The sequence below is a fragment of the Oxyura jamaicensis genome, chromosome 7 (genome assembly GCF_011077185.1).
Source record: "Oxyura jamaicensis isolate SHBP4307 breed ruddy duck chromosome 7, BPBGC_Ojam_1.0, whole genome shotgun sequence".
Lineage (NCBI taxonomy): Eukaryota > Metazoa > Chordata > Aves > Anseriformes > Anatidae > Oxyura > Oxyura jamaicensis.
The window spans coordinates 28481136-28505321 of NC_048899.1; the positions used below are offsets into that span (position 1 = coordinate 28481136).

The 24186-nt window shown below is 36.8% G+C and overlaps 1 protein-coding gene across 5 annotated transcripts in view; it reads right to left on the bottom strand.

Annotated features, from left to right (window-relative positions):
* Positions 1–85: 85 nt before the first annotated feature.
* Positions 86–24186, bottom strand: part of MAP3K2 (mitogen-activated protein kinase kinase kinase 2) — a 51014-nt gene continuing 26913 nt past the window's right edge. For 4 of the 5 annotated variants that reach the window (XM_035332438.1, XM_035332439.1, XM_035332440.1 and 1 more), the window contains 11 exons: positions 24075–24174; positions 22960–23090; positions 19821–19900; positions 17815–17882; positions 16893–16988; positions 14134–14340; positions 13259–13407; positions 11327–11458; positions 9948–10077; positions 8775–8952; positions 86–7038 (listed from right to left, as the gene is read on the bottom strand). In XM_035332438.1, coding sequence (XP_035188329.1) covers positions 6813–7038; positions 8775–8952; positions 9948–10077; positions 11327–11458; positions 13259–13407; positions 14134–14340; positions 16893–16988; positions 17815–17882; positions 19821–19900; positions 22960–23090; positions 24075–24174 — 1497 coding nt within the window. In that variant the 3' untranslated portion in view covers positions 86–6812. The remainder of the gene's footprint in view (positions 7039–8774; positions 8953–9947; positions 10078–11326; positions 11459–13258; positions 13408–14133; positions 14341–16892; positions 16989–17814; positions 17883–19820; positions 19901–22959; positions 23091–24074; positions 24175–24186) is intronic. The other variant, XM_035332441.1, reaches the window with a different exon arrangement.

Sequence of the window (24186 nt, forward strand, 5' to 3'; positions counted from 1 at the left end):
GAGGGGACCGGCGGGGGGGGGGGGGGGGGGGGGGGGGGAAGTTGATTTCTTTTTTCTTTTAACATCAATACAACACTCTTAGGCAGACGGCTGTCCCTACAGTGTTTTAATATATTTCTAAGTACAATTCGTGTCTGATTCTGGAAATACAAATACATTTTGAATGGTTAAAAACAAAAAATTAAAAAAATATTCTGAACATCAGCCAGCTGAAAATATATTCATCTAGTAAATTATCTCTCAAAGCTTTTATATATTTAATTATTCTAACTAAACATAGTACCCTTAAAAAACAAGTTCATAAAAATGTAGAAATGAAATTGTGGAATAAGATTACTGGGATATATACACACACAGTCACCGCAGACACAGAGGGAACTGGTAAGCGACGCTCGGCTCCTGAGTTCCTCGACCAAGATAACCATAGGCTAGTTTTTAATTTTTTTTTTCTTTTTTTTATACACAAGATAATTCCATGTAAAGCAGCAACAGCAGTGCAGTTACTGATAGCAACATCTCAAAAGTAATAAAAAACCATACATCCAGACAGTAGTACATTGCACACACACGTGATTCTCATACACCCATCAACAATTGGTCAGAGTATTAAATCAGTGTACAAATTAAATATTTCCAAAAATGTGCAAAAAAGTCAACGTTGATAGAAAAAAACACCTTTGTGTACATACATTACAAACTGTGCCCAGCATTCAACTGAGAGTAAAAACATTTACAGTGAGAAACTGATAGATTAAATAGAGAATTTAATGGCTACATAAAAATGTACATTAGGTCAAGAGAAGATTTACAAATTTGTATTCATAGCTTCATGAAATCTAAAAGCCTACGTTCTGATTTACCTAAGTCTCCTCCACGTATATACAGTGATATTCCTTTATACGACTCCTGTGAGGTCTGAGATGACAGACGCTAGGCTTTGATAAACCGTTAAGATTTGGGGGTGACACCACCTTTACACTGCTATTAATGAGAAACAAACACTAGGGAACTGGCAAGACAATGCCTGTTCATCAAAAAAGACAACACACCCTTGTTTTTAAACCCATGTTAAATAACCACTGGGGAAAAGGATCAGCTATTATTGGAGTAAGAGACACGAACAACCTCTGAAATATTTCCTGGGAATATCCACTGTGGAGTTAAAGTGTTTTTTTTTTTTTTCTTGTATCTCTCGACAGAAGACCCTGACCTCCAATCCTCATCAGTGGACTCAAAATAAGGACTGAACCCCGAGATACAAATTTAATGTATTTTAATCCAGTTCCTCTCCCTTTAAAGTAAGTTTTTGAAAACCTAAGACCTAACCAAAGTGAGACTGCTCACATTGTTTCTTTGAGGGATGAGAAATTTTACTTTCTCCATCCATCCTACCCCTCAAGTACAGGTACATAGCTATTGCTAGAAAAGCCAGGCAGTTGCTGTGCGTGGTGCAGATGGGGCCGTGCCCCCTGCTCGGGGCAGGGGGTCTCGCAGAGCTGCCCCAGCAGGCCCCCAGCTGCTGCACCCTGCTTCATGGCACGGGGCCGGGCACTAAAGCTGCACCGCGTCAGCTCCAGCTCTAATGGGGAGCTTTCTGTGGCCACCACCTAACCAGTGTTTAGGTTATGCCAATTAGAAAAATAAACTGAGGGTCTGGAATGAAAAGAGTTCCTTTGTATTCTGATTAAAAGTAGTGATTTAGCAACCAGGCTGGTAGCAGTTCTGCCCCCTCTGGCGTGGGTTTGTGGCTCCTCCTGAAGGCAGCATACACTCAGGTAGCTGTGGGTGACATCTGGCTCTGGTGTAAAGTGGACTCCTTCCCAGCAGCTTTGAAAAGTTCTTACTATGGTACACAGAGCAATTCAGGTCACAAATCTACTTATCTTTATGGCGTTCCTCAAATGTCCCAAAGATCAAGCCTGGCTACAAAAAGTCACCAGGTTCAGTTACCAAGCTTATGCCTTATTTTTAGAATAACAAAAATAAGATTAAGTTAAAAGGAGTTAAAAAAAAAAACAAACTTCCTTTTAATGCTGTCATGAATGTTGCACATCAAAACAGCAAATATAAACACCCAAATATTTTAAATATGGGAGGTGTCTATCTACTAGTACCTGCTTTACTCAGTTAGCAATAAGCTTACTGGTGGATATATAAGTATGTGTATCTAAAAGTAACAGTACTAATCCATGAAACATCGCTTTTGGCTATACGTATATGGGAATAGAAAAGCTTTGGTAATTCTATGTGGTTTTACACTGCAGGCTTGTCATTAACACAAGACAGCAAGTTACCAGCAAGAAATGATACCGGTAGTAATACTTTTGCTTTTCCAGAAACACCATACAGACTTACATTCAAGCACACAAATTATGCTTTTCTATATGCGTGACAGATTTTCAAGATTAAAAAGAAATTAACTATAAATAACTAGATCTGACCAATTTGCTCGAGTCTCTGAAGCTGCAGTTACAGTTTGCTCTATGTCGCCTGAAAGAATGGCTTGCTATACTGCGCTGTACCTACAGGTGCTGCAAGAAGGCTTTCAGTCAAGACAACGGCAGGATTAGGATTTTCCAAAAAGAAACAGGAAGGAATTTAATGGGAACAATGTCAGCTTCACTAAGAAGTCTGTTGATTTGCTTAGGTAATATTCCTGTGTACTGAAAGTAAACAACTTTTATTACTGTACCATGTTTACTAACATACCAACTAGAATTTCACATCTGCTAAGAACTCTACAGGAAACCCAGAGTCTCGTACCCAGAGCTAAGAAGCTAAATCTCAGCTGTAATTGTATTTCTGTGAATGGAAACAAGTTTTTTTGGGGGTATGTGTAACAGTATGCAGTCTCCAAAATGCAAATATGAAACCTGTGTGAGCATAGGAAGCACTCAGGAAGTGCTCCAAAAACCACTTCTTAAGATTCTCAGAAGTCTGCATCAGATTATAACTAAAGTACACTTTTCAATGCAGTTATGTGAACTCTGGTTTGGGCACTTCAAAATCCTGATTTGGTGACATGGAATTGTATGACAGCCGTAGCATTTCAATACGGTGTTCAAGAGGAACAAAATTAAGGCATACTGATAAAAAGGCACCACCTAAGAAAAAAAAAAAAGAAAAAAAACACAACACAAATGAATAACTTTTCATTTTGTTATAAAGGACTGTTGGGCCGCAATCGGAATTGCAAATTTGGTTAAAAATTTAAGACTAAATTTAAACTGTCAAGAAGTTGATGTAAATTGAACTATGTTAATAGATCCATACTTTTAAGTTCTTGCATGGATATTTCTATCACCTAAACAAAAAATAAAACTTGCTCTAACACAACTTTGGTTTAACAGGACAGAGTCCCACCATTAAAAGTACATTACAGAAATGGCTTAATTTTTGTTACTTATTATGTAAAACAGACAACATAAAATTAATTAGCAGATAACTAAGTCCTTTGTAAATACACATACGGTGAACCTTGATTCTTACTTTTGGGGAGCATAGCTCCATCGGGGCATTTACAGAAAAGCAAAACATATCCTTGCAACAGCGCTGTTTTCCTGGGCATTTTTTGGTAATTGGATTCAACAACGAAGAACAACTGATGATTCTAAAATGTTGGTGTCTTTGCTAGTAAGATACCAGAATTTGTGAGCTGAGAAGAGATCTTGTCTCAGCAAACCTTCTCCAATGGAGTTTCAAGCATGCAATTCCATGTACCCTCTGGAATTTTAGAGCTAAGGTTTGTCCATTATCATGCCAGTGGTCAACAAAGTGTTGTACAGACACTGTACACAGAGGCATTACATTATTTAATAGAAATTGTTTTACTACATTACCCCAACACAATAACGTTGAAGTGCAACATGCAAGGGGATAAGTATTAGCTAACCTTTTGGTAAAAGGTCTGATTTAGTTTCGTCACTACTTCTAGCTCAAAGCATTTATGTTGGTAATCATCTAAATTTATTCTAAGTGGCTTAGGTCAGCCTCCATAAAGTAAAAAAAACAACACAGCTAAGGCCTAATCCTGGTCAAGTTAATAATGGTTTACTGGCATTGCTCGAGCTGACAAAAGTTGTCTTTATTTAAGAAGCGCTGTCTTTACTTCAGCAACTTTCTGATATGTCAAAGAAAATAAGGAAAACACATTTGGCAAATTCTTTTTTTCTGGTTCCAAAATGCTTACCCTTGTCGTGACTGAATGCCGTTTTTAGAAAAGGCACAAAAGCAGCAAACTCAATTATTCAGTAATTAAATTTACAACAAGAAAGTGGTATTGCAATATACATCAGCCAGCACTGTCTCACAAAAAGGACACAGTATTAGAAAACTAGATTCTGAAAATTTTCAAGCTTCAGAGAGTGCAGTTTCTTTTTAGAATAGTATCTTTAAATGTTATGAATGCTACAGATAAACCTGGTTACATTTTCCCTTTAATGTCCTTTTTTGGTAATACAAAATTTCCTTTTCAGGTATCACTGTCCACTACTGATTTTTATATACATGTTCACCTTGGTTTTGGTACCTTCTTGATCTGCTTGAAATCAATCATTTCAATTATATGATCATTAAATTAGCTACATAAACTATTAGGCTCTACATTAACCCTCCCGCCCCTGCTGTCACTACATTTTGCTTATAAAGCAAAGGTCCTTTACAGCAGAGCACACACATATTCCTCTTAAAGTCTGCTTTCATAGCTTTTATCTAGTGACAGAGAGCCCCACCCACCCCCCACCCCCCAAAAAAAGTCCGAACAAGCAGACTTTCCTTTCAGCCTTTGAAGTTTTCCCTGGTCAGGATTGTCCTTCCCATGCTCAGAAAACCTTGCACAGTTGTGTACCCTGACTGAGAAAATTATAAACCGTGTACGATGCTCACAAACTGGAGGCCACCACTCTCAGTGTCAGGAGAGGTGGCCAGAAATTCATTCTTACTCCACTACAGGTAAAGTGATTAGGACAGATCCATACTCCTGCTTATGCCCTTGTACAAAATTTGGAAGTTAACAGGATAAATTCAGAAATCTCATGAGTTAATTAGCATGAGAATAGGTAAATTTATTACTCTGTCTCCATGTATTTCATAATTCTGGTAGTCCTCTAAAGATGCAAAACAGAGCAGAGCCTGGGGACAATAATGTAGAGTCTTGTCAGAGTGGACAAGATTCACAGCATCAGCCTGCTCTGTTTTTATAAAACAGACCAAGCAATGAATTATCCAAACAGCATGCATTAATTTAGTTCTCTAGTCCAATAATTTATTTCCAAATTCCTTCTTAAAATTATTTATGTTTTGTTCTTCTACAAAAATATGTGAGCTTGACTTTTCTGGTGTGAAATTTGGTTTTTAACTACACCTGATCGGTACCTGGACTTCTCTACTGAGAAGGACTATTTCAGAGTTTTGCCTTTGTTCTTTTATTATTCTCTTTGAGAAACAGAAAAAGTGGATTAACGTCCATTTTATGACAGTTGGAGATCTGAAAAAACACTGATCAACTGGATTATCGGGCTGCAGTAATCCCGCTCATGTTATTCAGTTGCTGGCGCTCTGCACTTTTGGCCTGTATTTCATACTGTCTTTTGTGCTGTGCCTCCTTGTTCATTGTTGCCTCATGGGAAGTATAACTGGAGTCTTATCTTTCTCAGTGACTTACTCCTAGTGTTAAAAGAAGTTTAATTTTATTTTCAGAATTGTCAATACATCCTAGATGACTGAACTGTGTTACTAAAGCAATGCTTATAGTGCATAATGGGAAGAATTTTATAGTATTCAGGCACTTGATGTTGACGTACATTCCATCCTAGCGCCCCTCGACAGCTTTGTAGACATTATTTCCTGCAGGTCATTCCGAATCGTGTAACATACATACTGCAGAAGGATTTGTCACTCCTCTCCTCCCCAAAAACATTTGTGGGATTGTGGAAGAGAACTCTCTCTTGACACCACTTATTTCTTATCTAAGCTAATTGTCTCCTTCCAAGCTTATGCAACAGAGGATTCTCTTTGGCAGATACAGCAGGAGACATTCTCCCAGTTATTTACATCTAACAGCTACCTCTTTTCTATTGCAGAAATTTTCCCCTTACAGTATGGTAGTTCCTAGGAGTCTGGGTCCATCATCTGTTTACCTGTAATTCTTTTCCTATAAAGATATGATAGTTCTACACCAAAATCTCTAGTACATCACTGTTGAATTCTTTATTATTGTTTTCTTTTGGTCACATAGAAGTACCAGTTAGACATGCTTTTGTACAAAGAGTTCCAAGTTCTTCCAGCTTTATAATTAACTCTCAGAACCCACATGATCCAGCTTAAATTACAAAATGCTAGAACTGATTAAAACGTTAAAATATAAGAACTTCGAACTCTCTGTTGCAAGTACCTATAATATAAAGACCAATCACAGAGAAGTAACCTTCTTGTCCTCTAGCTGCATGTCTATTTTTCCCTGCACCCTGAGTTTGTCAGCGGTGTCAGAAAAAGTCACACAGTTCCTGACTATCCAATCATTTGTCTTTTTTTTCCCCTTTAAATAAGACAAATATGTACTAAAGTGCTTTATCTACACGAACCACATCAGTACATTATAGAAACAAGAAGTTCTAGTCCTGGTGGGAGCAGGGAAGGGAAGATTCTCATTTTAGATACAAAATTCAGATTGTTTACAATCTAAGTGAAACAAAGATTCAAGAGAATGTGTTCTCTCTTGTCTTTTTTCTCCTTTTTTTGTAAAAGATAAAAAATAAAAGTGCAGTCAAATAGAAAATAAATGCAGTAGATGCAAGCTGAGTTGAGGCAGGCTGTTAGTGATAGTGTGCAAACGTGTGTCTTAGCAGTTCATCTGCAAATGGTCGCAACTTGGCCTCGATAAAAATCCGTTTCAAGAAATCCCGAGCATGGTCTGAGACATGAGGTGGTAACTGGGGATTGGTTGGCTGAGTGGCAATCTTAAAGATGGCAGCCATAGCTTCGAATTCTGCCCACGGGGGCTTCTCAGTGAGCATTTCTACCACTGTACAACCTACGCTCCTGAAACAGAGGCAAAATGAGACAGCAGGTTACAACAGAATTGTGCTCTCCTGGGAATGCAAGAAACATCAGGTCGCTACTAAACACCATGGGCACATGGGGTCCTCTTAACTCTACACAGCAACAGAAAACAGCCATCCACTGTCTCAGGGTAACCCAAATCTACCCGCAGCTTCACGTCCTTACTTCACCAGGCCCAGAGCTGCTACCTCAGAGAAGAGATACCCAGGTATTTCTCTGGATAACACTGCCTGGGCCGCGACCCTGCTGCCCTGCAGGTTCAGGTCTCAGCGCTCAGCAGGCTGACACAGGCCAAGAGCACCACGCAAGCCTGGTGCTCCAGCTCTTCAGACACCTGCAGGGTTTGAATGCACTTGAAAGCTTTCTTGCTCATTAAGTCCTAATGGAAATGCAAAGCAACAGGAATGCTTGAAAGGCAGAGTACACTGTGCATTTTGCTAGCTCGTTAGAAATGCACAACTTATCCCTTGTTAGTGGGACAGAAATGTAACATGGAAGATAAAAAGTTTAAAACCATCCTTCAGTAGCATCCTCCTCTTTCGCTAAGGATACTAAAATAGACTGTGAAACAAAGTTTTAAGATCTTAAACTATCTTTGTATACAAAGCTGATGTTTAAATGATTTATGAAGGCAGAAGGACATGCAAATGTCCAGGAAACGTCTGTTCCATAAGCCCTGCAGTATCAGTCTCTTCCAGCAACACACGTATGATATTGCCAAATGGAGAGGTTGGATGAATTTCTCAATTTCCAAGAAGTTATTCGGTTAGACAGAGGCTCATTTCTTTACACAGTAAAGATTTACTGAATGACAGAAGCCTCACTTCGGTATTTCTTCTTAGTTTTAACCATAACTTTCCCCGTCAAAAAACAAGCATTGACCTTGGTACAAATACTTCAGCAACGAACAACGGGTCAAATGCCAGTTGTTCTATCGTTCAAATACAGCAGAACAATTATGAAGTGATCTGAAGCAGGCCAAGTGAATCTTCCTGACACTAAAAATATCGCTGTTGGTTGAAGAGAAAGTGGATTCTTTTAAAACACAACATGTAACTGCACATCTCCTGCTGCCTACCCATTCCTCTGTGTTCAGAGCACACAGTGTAACGGCCAAAAGGATCTGTCCATTGGGCCTGCGCTACGTTACGCTACGCAATGTGTTGCACTATCTCAAATGTTAATTTTGGAAATTTGTCTTTCCCTTTTTAATTCTTAAAAATGTAATAACTTACAAAAAAAAACAACCTCTCCCCCCACGCCCAATCTCCCATTTAAATCTGGCTAATTCATTCCTATGTGCTCATGTTTTAAGGGAGCAGCATTTCATTTTAATGCTTTGCGTTGGAGGTATTTCAGTGATAAAGTTCAATTAGGCTAAGTATTAATTTACAGGACACTGACTTTCCTGATGCTTCAGAGCTTTACATGTTGCTTTCACCCAGTACCTCTGCAGGATTTACCAACAGTCTGTTAATCCTAACTTCATGCAAGGTTGGTTCACAGGATTCTCTTATGATCCCTAAATCAACAGGCTCAGGAACTGCCAAACCAACAGTTCCCAGATGTCAGCGTTACACGCTCCAAACACGACTGCCAGTGCTCACACTTGTCCCCTTCTTCAGCTTAAACCCCAGAATAAAACACTCCAACTCTGGATAATAGAGAGCCCGTTCTGAAATCATGCACTTTGGTAGAGAAGTTTAGTAACATACCAGATGTCTGCTTTTCTGCCGTACCCTTCTCCACTGATAACTTCTGGACTCATCCAGTACGGAGTTCCTGTGACAGACTTCATTCCTGTACCAGACAGACAGATAGTCTGGAGTCGTTTGCTGGCACCAAAGTCACCCAGCTTCACATTGCCTGCTGAATCTCGCAGAATATTTGCTCCTGGAAGGAAAAGAATACTTTGGTGTTGTTTTGTTTTCTTTAAAAAGGAAGCAACTTGGATTCGGTGATGCAGTGCAAGACAGCTCTAGGGGTCTAGAGCTTCCAGAGAATTTCTCTTTTCATTCCTATTACTTTACTCAGAGGTTCAGTAAAATCGGTTGCTCCCGCTGTTTTGCACTCTAGGCCTTTTCCAGGACATTTCAGTCACTCTGTAAAGCCTTCCTGACAAAATGAAATGGGAAATTTTCACACTGCTACAAATATCTTTACACTGCATTAAAGCAAAATCTTAAACTATGTCACAGAGTAGCTCAGAACTTATCTGCATAAGCATGCAAAAAAAGTCACTGACATTCAAATATTTTTTGGAAAATACTATTGATACAAAGCAACAGGAAAACTGTGTTTTAGGGAAGACAACGGTGTTGTTCCACACGCATTATTTTGCACTTCACCATCTTCCCACATATTCATAATGTGCTTTTGCAGCACTTACAAGTTACCTATCTCTGTCTGAACAAGTAAAGATAGCAGTTTCCTGGCGTGAATGTGGAATAAGTCTGAGTCATTTGGGTCAGGCAAGTCAGCTCTGCCAGTCATTTCTTGTAACAGTGAAGTGCTGGGTAATTTCTGTGTAATTAATAGAAACAAAACTCTGTAAAAATATTTTCAAATTATGCTGCTTTCCTCTGCATACCCCATCTATCTGTAATTACGTGATCTTTTGCTATATATTCAAACTACTTCACTAAAATAAAACCAGAACAAAATTTATTATGAATGCATTGCAGATGGAGACAAGGGAAACATTTTCAGAAGTCTGCCAGAACAGACTCATTTTACAACAGTGATAAGAATAAACACTGGAAAGCAATCACATTGATACCAAGTCAGTATTTTGATAACTCAAATTTAATGAAATTTTAGTGAAAAGGCAAGTAAATAGTTCATAGTAAAGAGCGCTGAGCTGTACACAGAACTATCCTCCTTCTTACCTTTAATATCTCGATGGACAATCATATTACTGTGCAAATAGTGAACTCCTTCCAAAATCTGTCGTGTATATTTACGAGTCACATTCTCTGTGAGTGCTCCATATGATTTTAATTGGTCTTTGATGGAACCCTATGGCAAAGAAGTATGAAACACTGTAACATTTCCAGGATCACAAGTGGCCTAATATTACCACTGTTGAACTTCAACGAAGATTATGCCTGAAATGCAGACATTTCAGGACCTTGTAGATCATTTTAAAGTACAAACATAGTTTTGTCTCCACTGAGAGGAACAAATACTTTTACCCAGAAGAGGTTGAACAGAGAAATCACGTATTGACATATTAAGCTATTAACTTTACGACTATCAAGTAGCTGAATAGTGCCAGCATGCTGTACAGAAAAAGAGAACAGCACTATATGCAGTCAACCACCACTCTCAGTTCTTTTGATGGTTAAATGATGATACTCAAGTCGGATGAAGCAGATGGTGTTTACACGGGCTAGTTTATACTTGGGGAAAAAAAAGTTGTCAAGAAAAACATCACAAGCTGGAAGGCAGTGCTTAAAATGTTGGCTTAAAATAACGTTAAGTTAAAATCTCATGGTTTTGCAGCTGTCTTTGTATAACCTGGCTCTGTTAATCACAGATTACTCCTGTGGTACTGTCTTTCAAATCTCATAAGAATTGAAGAATCCCCCCAAAACAAAGCCCAGAACTCACCTGAAATAAAACCACACACTTTTCTTCTGTGGAGTCTTACAGCGAAGTACAATGCTGTTACTATTCAGAAATGTAGATGTTTTTAAGAGCACATTTTATTTAGCTCTGTCTCCACTTGGTGAGAAAATTAAAATCTACAGTTTTCTAACCTGAATGTATTTTTACGAAAACCGTGAAAGTAGAACAGTTCAGCATGTTCATGCATTCAAGTGCCATGCAAAAACAAACAAAAAACAAGAACCAAGATTATTTTCGGTCTGCACCTATTCCCACACCTATCTTAGCTACCTTTCCTTTTTTCCGAATAATTGAGAATAGCTGAGACGATGACTATGCAACAGCACAAGGTGGAGCACAGTAAAAAGACATTAAAATTCAAGGAAATCCAGGAGTTTAAGAATAATGCTATTTTTTTTTTTTTTAAAGACAATGCTAGGCACTTCTCATACAAAAATCAAATGCATGGTACAAACCACAGCGATTCTGAAAAAACAGAGAAGAGAGAGAGAGACTGCTGCAAGCATCTTTTGGTACCCATCTTTGGCTATTGTTTTAACTTGAACATATCTTTACTATCTATGCGCACTTCTGCAAAAGCCATGCTTATCACATCACGGAGAAATGATGGTTGAACTGGACTGGTTCTCTTGCTTACCCCAGGCATATATTCCATGAATATAGAGAGTGTCCTTTCTGGTGGGTCTCTCAAGAAGCCGTAATACTGAACAATTCTTTCGTGCAGCAGATTTTTCAGGAGCTGAATCTCACATTCAAGTGCATTTACTTCCTACAAGGAAAGAAGTAAACAAGATTTACCATGGCCATTCAGTAATATTAAAATAACATTCTGGATTTTGATTTTATTTATTTTTTTTAAGCAGAACAAACAGTATGTACTGCTGTTCTGAAAGGATATGTAAAATAAGTAGCAAAATGCTCTTGGAGGTTACATAAAGTTGACACATTTTTTAATCAGAAAATAACACCATTAGTTTGAGGGAAATAACGAAAAAAAGATTCATTTTCTATAAATTGTTTGCCATTATCTCATTGTATTTCTTATTTTGTTTGAAGTTGTATCTGTTCCAGAGCACAGATACCAAGATGTATATCAACTCACCGATCCTTATGCAACATATCACAAAACTCCCATTTATTTATTTATTTTAAAGTTCTGTCTTTCTACCGGAATAATTAGCCTTATTTCTCAACTCTTCCAGAATGCCACCTGACAGACTATACTTTAAAAATGCCTCTGAGGACTGCTTGATATTGTAGTCATGAAAAACAACACACAAATACATTAACACATATGGTGCTTTCTCCTGAACTAACCTAACTACCAAAAATTTTGTAAACAGAAGGTATTTTGAAAGACTCTACAGTAAGATGCTGAAAACATTACTAAGCAACAAAGTCAAACTTCATTCTATTCCAGATTTCACCCAGAACCCTTTCATTAAAACTGACTTATCCATCACAGACTATTGCTGATACCCTCATACTTCTGAAGTTAGAAGGAAAACTATTTTGGACATAGAAAGATACACATTACAAAGTAATATGGCAGGCAAGGTCACAAAACTGTTGCCACTGGTGAGACTACGATATTTTATCTGTAACACTTCTGAAGCTAAGTCAGTTGTGCTGTGTATTTCTAGAGTAGTTGGTGTTGCTACTTGATTAAAAACGTAACAACACAAATGACTCTTGGCATTTCTCCTTGATCTCACATCACAAATAGCAGCAAGCATCACTGGTAGCCACTCAATTCTACAGCAATGCTTACACCCTCTGCTCGCTGGCCTTGCTCACCACAGCATAAAACAGTCCTAATGCAGGAAAAACAGTAATAATTTTTCCGTCCTGCTAAAAGCAGTAAACGTGACCTGGGAAAAAAAGAAATGGAAGACTGGTGCTATTTCAAAGTAGTTACTCTTCTTAAATGTCCAATAACTTTAGAAGGACAAGATCAATTTTAGAGAGAATAAACTGTCAATGAAAGTTTAGCTCTTCATAGAGAAACATGGCCAATAGCAATAGAAAATCCTGATGCGCAAAGCTTAGCTGACCCACCCCCAACTCAAGCCAAAAGATTTAATAATTTAAATTAAAAACTGAAAAGATTTTTTAAAAGAAAAAAAAAGGACAGAAAAATCTCATATAATCTTCTGAGCCAAACAAAAAATCTCTTAGAATTTAATTTCAGGAGCACTTAAATTAGTGCAGATTTTCTGTTTGTATGTGGAATGTGTTTTAATTCCTATACTAGTACAAATATACAGTGCTCTGAAGTAGGTAATTATTTATAATGGATTGCTTAATTTTAGAGACCAAGACTGCACCAAATTAAATTATGTGTGTTCACTGCATGAGGATATATACGTCTGAAAATTTTAAAGTGTGATATAACATTAAAATCGGGTAACCAAATTCTTTGATGTATTAGCAACACAGGATTCCTAACAAAGACATGTTTTAAAACACGATGTGTTTTCAAACATCATCCCGTTCAAGCAAAGGAACAGTTTAGCACAGAACACAGCACTTAAGTAGAAAGAAGCAAAGTCTCTTCTGTATCACTTACCTTGCTGGTTTCTGGACTATCAGGATCAAACTGGACTTGTTTAACAGCCAGTTCTCTTCCGGTATCAGCATCGTAACACAGATACACTCTGCCAAATGCACCCTGACCCAGCAGTTTACCAAGTCTCCAGTTAGTTGGAGCTCGTGGAGCTGAAAAAAATAAGTATAGTTCTGGTATTCAGGTGAGTTTGTTATTCAGCTGATTGAAAAAAAACAAACACACACCACAACTCGAATACATAGTCTTTAAAAAAATTATATGTTTTTCAATAACAAAGACAGTGTGTCCTGAACTTCCCCATATAAGTTACAAAGACAATAAAGCTTTCTATAAAATGGAAAATATAAGGTACTCTACATTTATTCACAAAAAAATAATTTCTTCTAGAAATATATATACTTAGAACAGTTAGTAACATCGAATCTGAAAAACAGACAAAGCGTATTACACAAACTTAGTAACTTTTTTTTAATCAAAGTGTAATTAAAATCTATCAACTACTGCAGTCATCACAGAGTATATTTGTTCCACCACAAATATAAAACAGTACCAATTAAGAAAAGCTGACCTACATCAGGAAAAATAAATAGTAATTGTAATCTATGTGACCCTTCTCAGGTCCTCAAAAATCTAACACATCAAAAATAGTTTTACACTGATTTGTTATCACAGTTGTATGTTCCATGCCAAAATCTACGTGAAGGTTGGCACAGTAAGCAATGAAAAAAACACAGAGCCTATAGATTTGATTTTTTTTTCTATTAGAGAGAAAAGCATTACTTGATCACGTTTATTTTGATGACATGCTTAGTTTTGACATGGTATATTTGAAAGGTAAGAGCGTAGAGTAGAGTTCACAAAATTCCTTAACTTACAGCGACTTGGCGGGCTGATGTCCATCACTGACAAGGTAGGATTGTCTATGTCACTTCCCCTTCTCCTCATTCTGTTATCTTCATATTCTGGCGTAAAGACGCTGCTTCCACTACTGGTGCTCAGCGAGTGATCGGTGGGACTGAAACTAACCGGTGATCGGAAGCTGTTCCCCTGAGTCCTTCTGGCTCTTGGAAAAGTTTTACGACCTTCAGAGTTATACAGAAAAAAAACATGCTATACTGCAAAAATATATTCCTGTGTGATTTATGTATGCAAATACTTTGTGGATTCCATATAATGTAGTTCAAGTTCTCTACGCCATATGATATATGCAATGATTATAGAATTTACTAGTCTAACTTCCAGACTAGACAAAAACAAATATTCGTCAAAGGTGAATGTAGGGATTAGGCAGAACAGTTAAATTAAAGTGTATGAAACTGGGAGCAGCATACAAGTGACAGTTTTTAGAACTGTTCTGAAGTTTAACTGGCATGCTTCAGAAACCTGGGGGGCTGTGAAGGCAGGAAGGAAAGTGCCCTACCTCCATTTGTATTGCTTTGTTAAGATGCAAAGAATAAACTTCTAATAAAAACAAGAGAAAGAGAGAGATGTTTATGTTCCAATGATGCCCAGGCTAACATATTCACCCTTTTACAAAAATAAGAATCAAAAGTAGAGAAAGATCTACATTTGTAATCAGAGGGAACACCACAAATAAACATCCCAAACATTCCATGATTCATAGATAGTGACAGCATTAAAATAAAAAAAATGACATTGATATTCAAAAAGGTCAATTACAACCAGATGCTTAACACAATGTCAATATATTTAGGTAACGAACATTTTTAGGTCTGCATGGTTTGACGAAGTTTCTTCCTAGGGAACTCAGATAAATAATGAATCAGACATTCCTTCAGCTAAGTCTTATGCTGGAGAGGGAGTTTCCAAGGGACTGAAGGCAGATGAAACATCTTTGAAAAAGTGGACTCAGATTTATACATGAGTCAGATCAATTTCAATTCTAAGATAAATATGGGAAAAAAAAACTATTAAGCAGTTTTATAAACTACTGAGAAAATAATAGGGTGAGAAAACAGCCCAAATTGATTTTTCACATGTATCTTACCCAATTCACCCATTTCATAAGGACATTCTCATAAGCCAATTAATGAACTGTTGCATAGACCAACTTCTGGTGAAGTGGATGCCCAAGACAGACTCTGAACAGTTACCAGCGATGTCTCACCCAAAAGAGAATAACTTAGAGTGGACACGTACAGCAGTTTACCTTCAGTTCACCTCCTTACACTGTTTTTAACTGACGAGATAGATTAATATATATGATGGAACAGAGTACACTGAAATACTGCAAGTGACATCAAGAGTGGCTTGAAGTACTTTTAAAGATCAAATTCGCAGGGATGTTGGTAAATTGGAGATGATTCACAAATCAACAAGAAGAAATTCAGTAAGGAAGCAAACATATATACTTAAAGAGAAATCAATTTCAAAAACCACAAAGTGAAAAATAATTGGCTGACTAACAGTAACATAAGAAAAGGACATTAGAACTGTAATAGACCACAGACCAAACAGTAGTCAGTATGGTGACTCTGAAGGAAAAATAAAGTGCCATTCTGGAATGCATTAACAGGACTGTTGCATACAAAGGCACGGTTACACCCTGTTATACATAAAGCAGCCACTAGAAAAGCCTCAGCTAGAGTACTCTATTCAGTTTTGGCCACTACAAGACTATAGAGGAAGAGACCAGAACAAAAAAAATAAGGGCCTTTCAAAAATGCTCGAGGAAAGGTTTGAAAGAAGAAAGCTAAGAAGAAACCAAACAGATGGTTGTGTGACATAACTTTACATACGGGCAGTGATTATTTTTTCCACTGTGTTAAAATGGACTAACTAGTTACTTATTTCACATGCAGGAAAAATGATTTAGGAGACAGAGGAAGGTAAGTGATAAGCAGATTATATAGAGAGCTATCTAAAGCCATGGAGTATCTCTTCTCTTAGAGTCACTTCAGAGTTTAAGATTCAGCGTGACAGATATCAGTTGATTTAATCTTGCCTCAGAAGAAGGGACTGGACCAAAGTTGCCTTGTTTCAGTTTGGTATTTCTGTGATTTCCACAGCAGAATTCTGTTTATTGCTGTAGTCATTCCAGACTACAAATTTTGAAATTTTTGAAATTCAAGGTGTGCTGAATTTAATTGAATGTCATTACTATCCAAATGTGGGTTTTGGCCACTTCAATAAACAACAGTCTTGCATTCCAGCAATTTATTCCAACAGTTGATTTTTAATTCTCTGTCAAATTGTCTGCTCTGCAATTTTATTTTCTCTTAATTGGAGAACCCGTTAACAGTAATTCCATTTAGAATGTGGTGTTTGTGGGTGGGGTTTTTTTGAGCAAAACAAGAAATGACTAACTTTGGATAGGAAAGGGTCACAAAGGCATACACTGGGTGATTTGTGGAAGATATACAAAAAATTCTATCTTTGGTCTGTTCATATGAGTCATGAATTCTGTAATCTGTAACTTTATCAGAGGTGAGACTACTCAGCAGCTCTAGAAATCATTAGAAGTTTATCAAGCAAGTTTGAGGAAAGAAGTTAAATTCTCCATTTCTTCAATACTTTGTTTTAGTAAGATTTTACTATCTGAATTTTCTTCTTTAGTTTTTAAGAACAGAAAAACAGGTTAATTAAGTTGAACGCTGGCAGTATTTACACTTACCATCATTGTAATCTTGTTGATGATACGAAATATGGTATCTTCGGGGATAAGTCCCCCCCTTTCCAAACTTCTCAAATATTGGAATATCATATTCTACTAGAAAATAAAAAGATAAATTTCAAAATGAAAAATACAAAGGCACATTAATCAGTTTGGTATTATAATTTTAAACTCAGAGGAACATATCAGAGGATATATTTCAAGTTGAAGCCTCAAAGCAAAAAATACTATAGAAGAAAATCCCCAAACTACTAACAAATCATTAGAACTAAAAGGACATCCAGCCTGAAATTCCAAAGGATTTCAAGAATGTAACTCAAGTTGTTTGTAATCTCTTGCTTAAAACAGTATCAGTGGACTGCAGCATGCCTAGTTATTGTTTATTTTTTCTAGAGAAATTCTGAGAAACTATAGTTCAGCTGGAAAAGCAGCAGAAACTACTATAAATAATAAAATTTAAAAATACGTAAATACAAAAGTCTGGTAAATCAGTCAACACAGCTTGAATTACTAAAACACAGTGAATAAATCCTTTATAGTCTACAAAGTATTCATACTATAAAGGCAAAGTTCTTTCACAAATACATAATTGGTTAAAGATAAACACATAAGGTGGGAGCAAGTGGTCAACAGTTTAACCAACTGTTGTGTGCCCATACCCACCACATCCTTTGTTCTTTTCAGAGGCAGATATGTTACAACCCTGTAGTTGCACACAATAACTAAAGAAAATGTTTAGAAGATCTTAAGTTTCATTGTATCTTTTACTGTGAATATTTACGTTGGATTTTGTTGTTGTTTTCCACTACCATGACAAGTTTGTGTAACATAATACCTCTTAACATGAACTTCCCTTTTGAGTCCTATTATTTGCAAGAGGAAGTATTTTGGAAAGCTATTGTTGTCCAGCAATTTTGCCTACCTGAGAATTCCTGATGATTATCTGGATAGCTCTGTGCTCTTGGCATCCGTGATTTGGGATAGTTGTCTCTGAAAGCGTAAAAATATACAGCAGTTAAAAATTACTGGTTTAGCACTTCATCTTACTGTGTCACAATTCTTTATGACTGATGAAAGCTTATTGCTACACAAGTCACTGTATCTGCTTACAAAAGTGGAATACAGTTAAAAAAATCAAATTGATTAGGTATAAACAATAATACAGTATCAATGGAAAAGCTTCCTTATTAAGCTTAACGTAGTAAGGGAACAAAAGACTGTTTCAGTGAGTAATGATATTAGTAAAAACCTGAATTAGCACTGATAAAGCTACAAAGGAGCACTGCTGTTTTGACGTTTTTAAGGCTAAACACAAAGGTTTATAGACTGGCAAAATCTCTTATGCAGCTTACAAAATCCTTAATGAAATTTAACAAAAGAAATGCAGAAGCTTTTAATGCCTTGACAATATTTTCTCTTCTCTCCATGAAAGCCATAGGATTGCTGTATTAATTTTACTGAGTTAGAGGATGATGAATGATTTTTTGGTTCTTATACGATCCCATTGTTTCTTGCCTACAGATGGTACGCAACTCCTAGTGACCAAAAGGAATGGATGGGATTGCAGATCAGAGCAACCTAATACAGTATATTTCTAAAAACATACCAAAACAATCTCCTCCTTTTTTCCGGTAAGAATTTCTCTAATAGGTAACAGAAGCTGAATGGTGACACAAAATGTTTGCCTTTCCAGGAAACATTTGAAAGTGGGGTGAAAAAATAAATAAAAAAGGAAAACAGACTAAGCAGAGATGACAAAACTAGTAAATAAAAAGCAATTAAAAAGTTTGGAAGCAGAAACAGAGTCAAATTAAGATTGCCTTGTTTCCCCTTCTTCCAGTCGTCCCTACCCCATAAAAAAGCTAAAAATTTGTTGAATTTCTATTCTATTTAGCTATTTTAAACTTTATACGTATTTACCCACATTTTGTGTCTATTGTTTTGTTTGTGGCATGAAGAAATATTATTTAATTCAAAGAGTTATTTGTAAGACCAAATGCATTTCTGTCCTCAAATCATTCTCAAAGGAAAAGGTACCATGGAATACTATAGCTCTGTTTGATTGCCATAAACAATGATATCCAACTTCTTATCTCGCTATTAATGAAAGCATTTAATTAGAAGCATTCCTAATGTAGTAATTCCAAGTAAACGAGAATCCCATCTGCACTATTTAAGACGCCACTTTATTCGTCTGACCAACCAGAAGCCAAACAGAAGTGCATACAGTTTGGCTTTCCTGGCAGCTGAGAAACTGTGGGCAGTGACCTTCTCAAAATACATACATCTGACAGGTCAATAAAAAGAGAGCTCCAGACCCACCACCGTACACGCTGCTTCTCACTAACTGACAGGATTAAACCAAGTAAAACAAGTGGGAAGTCTGCAATGGGAAAAAGGGACAGACTGGACAGTAACTGCAAGGAAAAGGAGGGGATTGACTGTTTAAGTCTTAAATCAGTTCCACCTCCTTTCTTGAGCTGGGTACCCTCAGCCTTGGAAAAAGGGAAATTCATAAAGCAGTACCTAAGAAGTGTAAATTTGATGGGGATGCTCAATGCTAAAGAACATACTTTATATGTGCAAGAGGGGCAAAATGTAGTTTAAATATTTAGTGTATTTTAGTAGAATCCAAAATCTAAATTTAGGTTTCAAATGTAAATTTAGAAAGGAAAAGAGAGCTACCTTTTTTTTTCCTGTGTATTAGTAAGCAATTATATTTTGATAAGCTTTTAGAAGCAATGCAGTCTAATGCTGTAAATTAAGCAGTTGCCTCCAATTTTCATGGCCTGTTCTGCATCTTAAAGGTCTTGGATAGAGAGAAATTTCTAGAAGTTCAGTAATAGCTGTTGCTGGAGAGTTTTTATGTTACAACTGATACATTAAGCAATCTAACAAAGATAAATAATGAATGCGAGTAATCCTTACCCATCCAGAGGGCTGTCAAGTGAGGGACAGCTTCCTGAGCCAGAATTTTCAGGACTGCTCAAAGACAGTGGATCCAGCATCTATTAAAAATACAAGCAAATATCAGAGCAACAAGTTAAAGTTCTGGTTTTATAAAAATACTTGAAGGTTCTGGCTTTTCAACTCCTAATAAATTTATGAATGTGTGTATATATATATATATATATATATAAAATTACCAGAGAAAAAGTTGGCTGCCATAGTTGAACCTGCATTACATATTTTTCCCTGAAAGGATTCCATCATTTTCCTTTCATATGGGTAGAATAAGGTTAAAGTATTTAATCCTCAACAATGGTCCACATGCACCTAGCTATACTGCTACACTCTTCCTGTATGCACTGTTGACTGTTAATATTATAGCAATACCTGCATGAAATTGCCTCAACAGAATAAGGTCTCCAAAGAGAGAAAAAGGTTAGACAGTTAAAAAGAAGTGGATTTTGTTGCCATCAAGGAAAAAAAAACAAACAACTAATATGACACTGATTGTGATGAATGCAATTTGTACAGTCTCTGAAGTGATTTAAGTTTCACCAACTAGAATTCACGGAAAATTGCAGAAATAAAACACTGTAAAAAGCTTCTAAACATCTATCTTCGGTTAGGACTCCAAGTAAGTTATGCAAAATTATAAATAGAACTGAACAGCAAATGGAAGGGAACAGCAAATGGAAGGAGAAAGATGGAGGAACACAATTTATAAACATTCTTCCTTTTCAACCAATATAAAATACAGTTTCATATAAAATACACTTTCATCTGAAACTGGAGTTTACAAAAAAAAAAAAAAAAACAAAACCACAAAACAATGAAACACCAAACACCAGAAACTGATTTCTTCCTAAAGCACTTCTGACATCGTAGTAATCCGTACTCGCATGTTACATGAAATCTTCCATGCATCAGTGTGGAGAAATCATAAAACTGACTATCTAGGACAGATCTGTCACATAACGAAAACAGATACCAACACTTCCTTGTTGCTCAAATTCTAATCTAGAGAAAAGTAAAAAGGATGCTCTTGACAGTCAGCTATTTCTACCAGCTGGTGTTCATTTTTGTTTCTCTCACTACCTCCCTTAAATCTTCAGTGTAATGACTGGCAAATATTACTTCCTTCTCTTTTGCAGTAAAGCAATCTGAGATTTTTACACATTTATTTTTAAAAAGATGTGGAAACAGAATCTAAATCTTGAATATAATACTAATGTCCATTTTACTAGCCTGCCTCTCAAAAATAATGAGAAGCTCACCTCTTGTCTCAAAACGAGCTCCTTCCTGAAATAAAACTTTATTGGTATGTTACATGACATCTGCTATTTCTTACGATTTGGATGACAGTCTACTGCTGTAAATTAAGCAGTTGCCCCTCCAATTTTTATGGTCTGTGCTGTATCTTAAAGGTCTTGGGTATATAATTTTGTAAGCACCCATCAAGGACTTACTAAAGAAATAGCGCCGAGAAAGTGAGTTTGTAGTCTATAAACTCAGACACTTAAAATGAACTCTATATTGGGAAGGATTAAATTGACCATACGTTCAACGATTATATTCCTCTTCTATCATGCTGAGCAGTGAGTCCTGAAAGGGAAATAAAACCCTATCTGCTGCCAGATCTATTACCCCTATAATTTAACACCGTGTATTCCAACTGGCAGACCATGGTCCACTTCTCTCCAACCCACCATCTTTTCCCTAGGGGAAGTGTGGGTCTGAGCATGAACAACAGTGCTGAAATAGCTCATCAGAAGAGCAAGGTAGAGCCCTCCACTCCCAAATTCCCCTCCTTTTGGCGAGGCAGGCTGTGACAGACAGGCAGCATGGTCAACACTTGGAAAGGTGATGTGGCAACTTAGGAGTAAGGGAACAAAGAGAGGGTGTGAGGTCCCAACACCTAAATCCCAACCTGGAGGCTGCTCAGGTTGAACTAACCGGGCTTCCCGTGAAAGTAAAATTCTTTTACTTAAACTCTGCTGACAGCTCACATGGCAACTCTTACATGGCAGGTTACGTGTTTCTGAACTACTCTGGAGTGAAAGGACATCCTTGGCTTCTGAGCTCATCTGCCTAGCCAGTCAGTGGTCAAAACTGACTTTGTCCAGGCCAAAAGCAATCTTTTCAGTGAATGAACCCAGGCCCAGGTTGGATGTGACCACGTGGCTGTGATAAGGAATAGTACCCCAGTCTGGAAGTTAGGGGATTCAGTCTCTACTCCCGACTCAACCATGAAAATTGTGCAATTCATTGCACAATCTCTTTGCCTCTATTTTTATTCCATCATCTGTCTCTCATTTACTCAGCTCATAAACCACTGCCTCTTGCTATTTGTGAATACCATGCCAACGTCAACAGGAACTTGAAATGATTTGGGTATAAAGTATTATTTTTTCTCTCCTTAAAAATAACTCTTTCTCCACTGCTAATTCTGCAAACCATTACATTCCTCCATCTTTCCCTGATGTTCTTAAGAGGAATTTAGATATTCAGAGAGCAGGATTTTTATAAATACTAAATGTGCTTGTAAGCCCACACAGATAACACAGGTGAGGAGAACAAAATATCACGTTTGTGATCACCACACAAAAATATAACATCAGAAAGTATTTCAGAGCTTATTTATAGCAGGCCCATCATCATCATCCTTCTACCCCAAAACACTATCAGCTGAATCCAAATAATTCAGACAGATCCAAACTCATCTTTAAAATCTCCTCTGATTAGTTTTGCAATTTCCAGAGGTAATCTTACTTACATACCCTTCTTACTAAAAAAAAAAAAAAAAGTTTTTGTGCTTTCCAACATGGACATCTCTTTCCTGTAATTTGTATCTTTCACTACTTCATTCATCTATCAAGAAAATGAAGAACACTATCTTTCTCTTTGTAGCAACAGATTTAAATAATTGAACAGAATTACAGAGAAAAAAATAGGTTTTACAAGACTAAATACATATAATTATTTTAACCTTCACTTACAGATCATGTTTTCTAGTTCCCTTTTTTTCCTGGTCTAATAATTCCATATTCTTCTTGAAATAGCAGTATTGTAAATCCATCTCACTCACAAAATCTTTAATTTCAATAAATCACACACATACCTGATCCATGCTTTCTGGAATGAATTCACCCTCACTGTTGATACTGGTGAATGACCCATTTCGGGCCACCTGGTGCAGCTCATCTGGAATGTATCCTGGGGGAGGTGAGCTCCTATCACGGGTATTCGAACCTTTTGAAAGAACAGGGCTAGTAAGAGGCTCGTCATTAACTCCAAATCCAGGGTCTTTATTCACATACTTCATAGAGACTGAACCTGCCTGGATCACTTACTGCTTTATAAACTTTCTAAATGCCTATTCAATACAAGAATTTTAAATCCGTAGGCCAGGAATTATGGAAATGTGGGAGCAGGATTGCTTCAGCAATATTATTTTTTTTTTTCATTTTACAGGAACAGAAATATAATTTGTCCACATAGCCATCTTCTTTTGAAACAAAACAAAAATTCAAACCCTTCTCACCACTACTTTCCCACGTCAACTAATCCTTTCCACCCCTTGACAATTTCATTTTTTTTTTTGTAGAATATTATATCTGCAAGAACATGAATAACTATTTTCTTAAAAAATGCATAACAAATTATGGCATCTGAAAAAGCATTAACTCTAGTTTTATAATTAAATTTGGAGGCTGACATCACACCAATGTAAAAACATAGGCAAAATAATAGGCAAAAAGGTTATATCAACACCAAAAAGAAAGACAAAAGAATCTTCAACAAATGTTCACACATTAAGATAAAAAATATAGGAGTCAAACTGAGCAAGAAAACACGTTCCCATATAAACAAAGATGTGTTCAGTAACTCATTCCCATATCTGAAAATTAAGGCAAATATTAACATCTTTTCAGGACACCCACCAGTTAACACAAATAATTCTACATAGGTGTACATAGGTGTATATGGTATATGCTTTTTTTTTTTTTTTGGGGGGGGGGGTGGAATTGTGAGGGACAATTTTCTATACTGTACATAGAAAGGTGGTTACCTTTGACTTAAAATTCAAAATTCACTCCTCAGAAGACATACTCTATATTACAGAGTCATCCATAAGTAAGAGAAACATAAACAGTCTGTCTTGAGAGTGAGATTTTCACGAAGAGAATATTACAGAAGTTTTTACAATTAAAGCTATTAAAATCCATAGCTTACCTACTACAGGAAGCTGCCTTTTTCTCTCTGTGACACCAAATACCGTATTATCTAAAGCTTCCAGAGATGGTAAGGGTTCCACATTATTTACACTAGGTGACTGAAAAAGAGT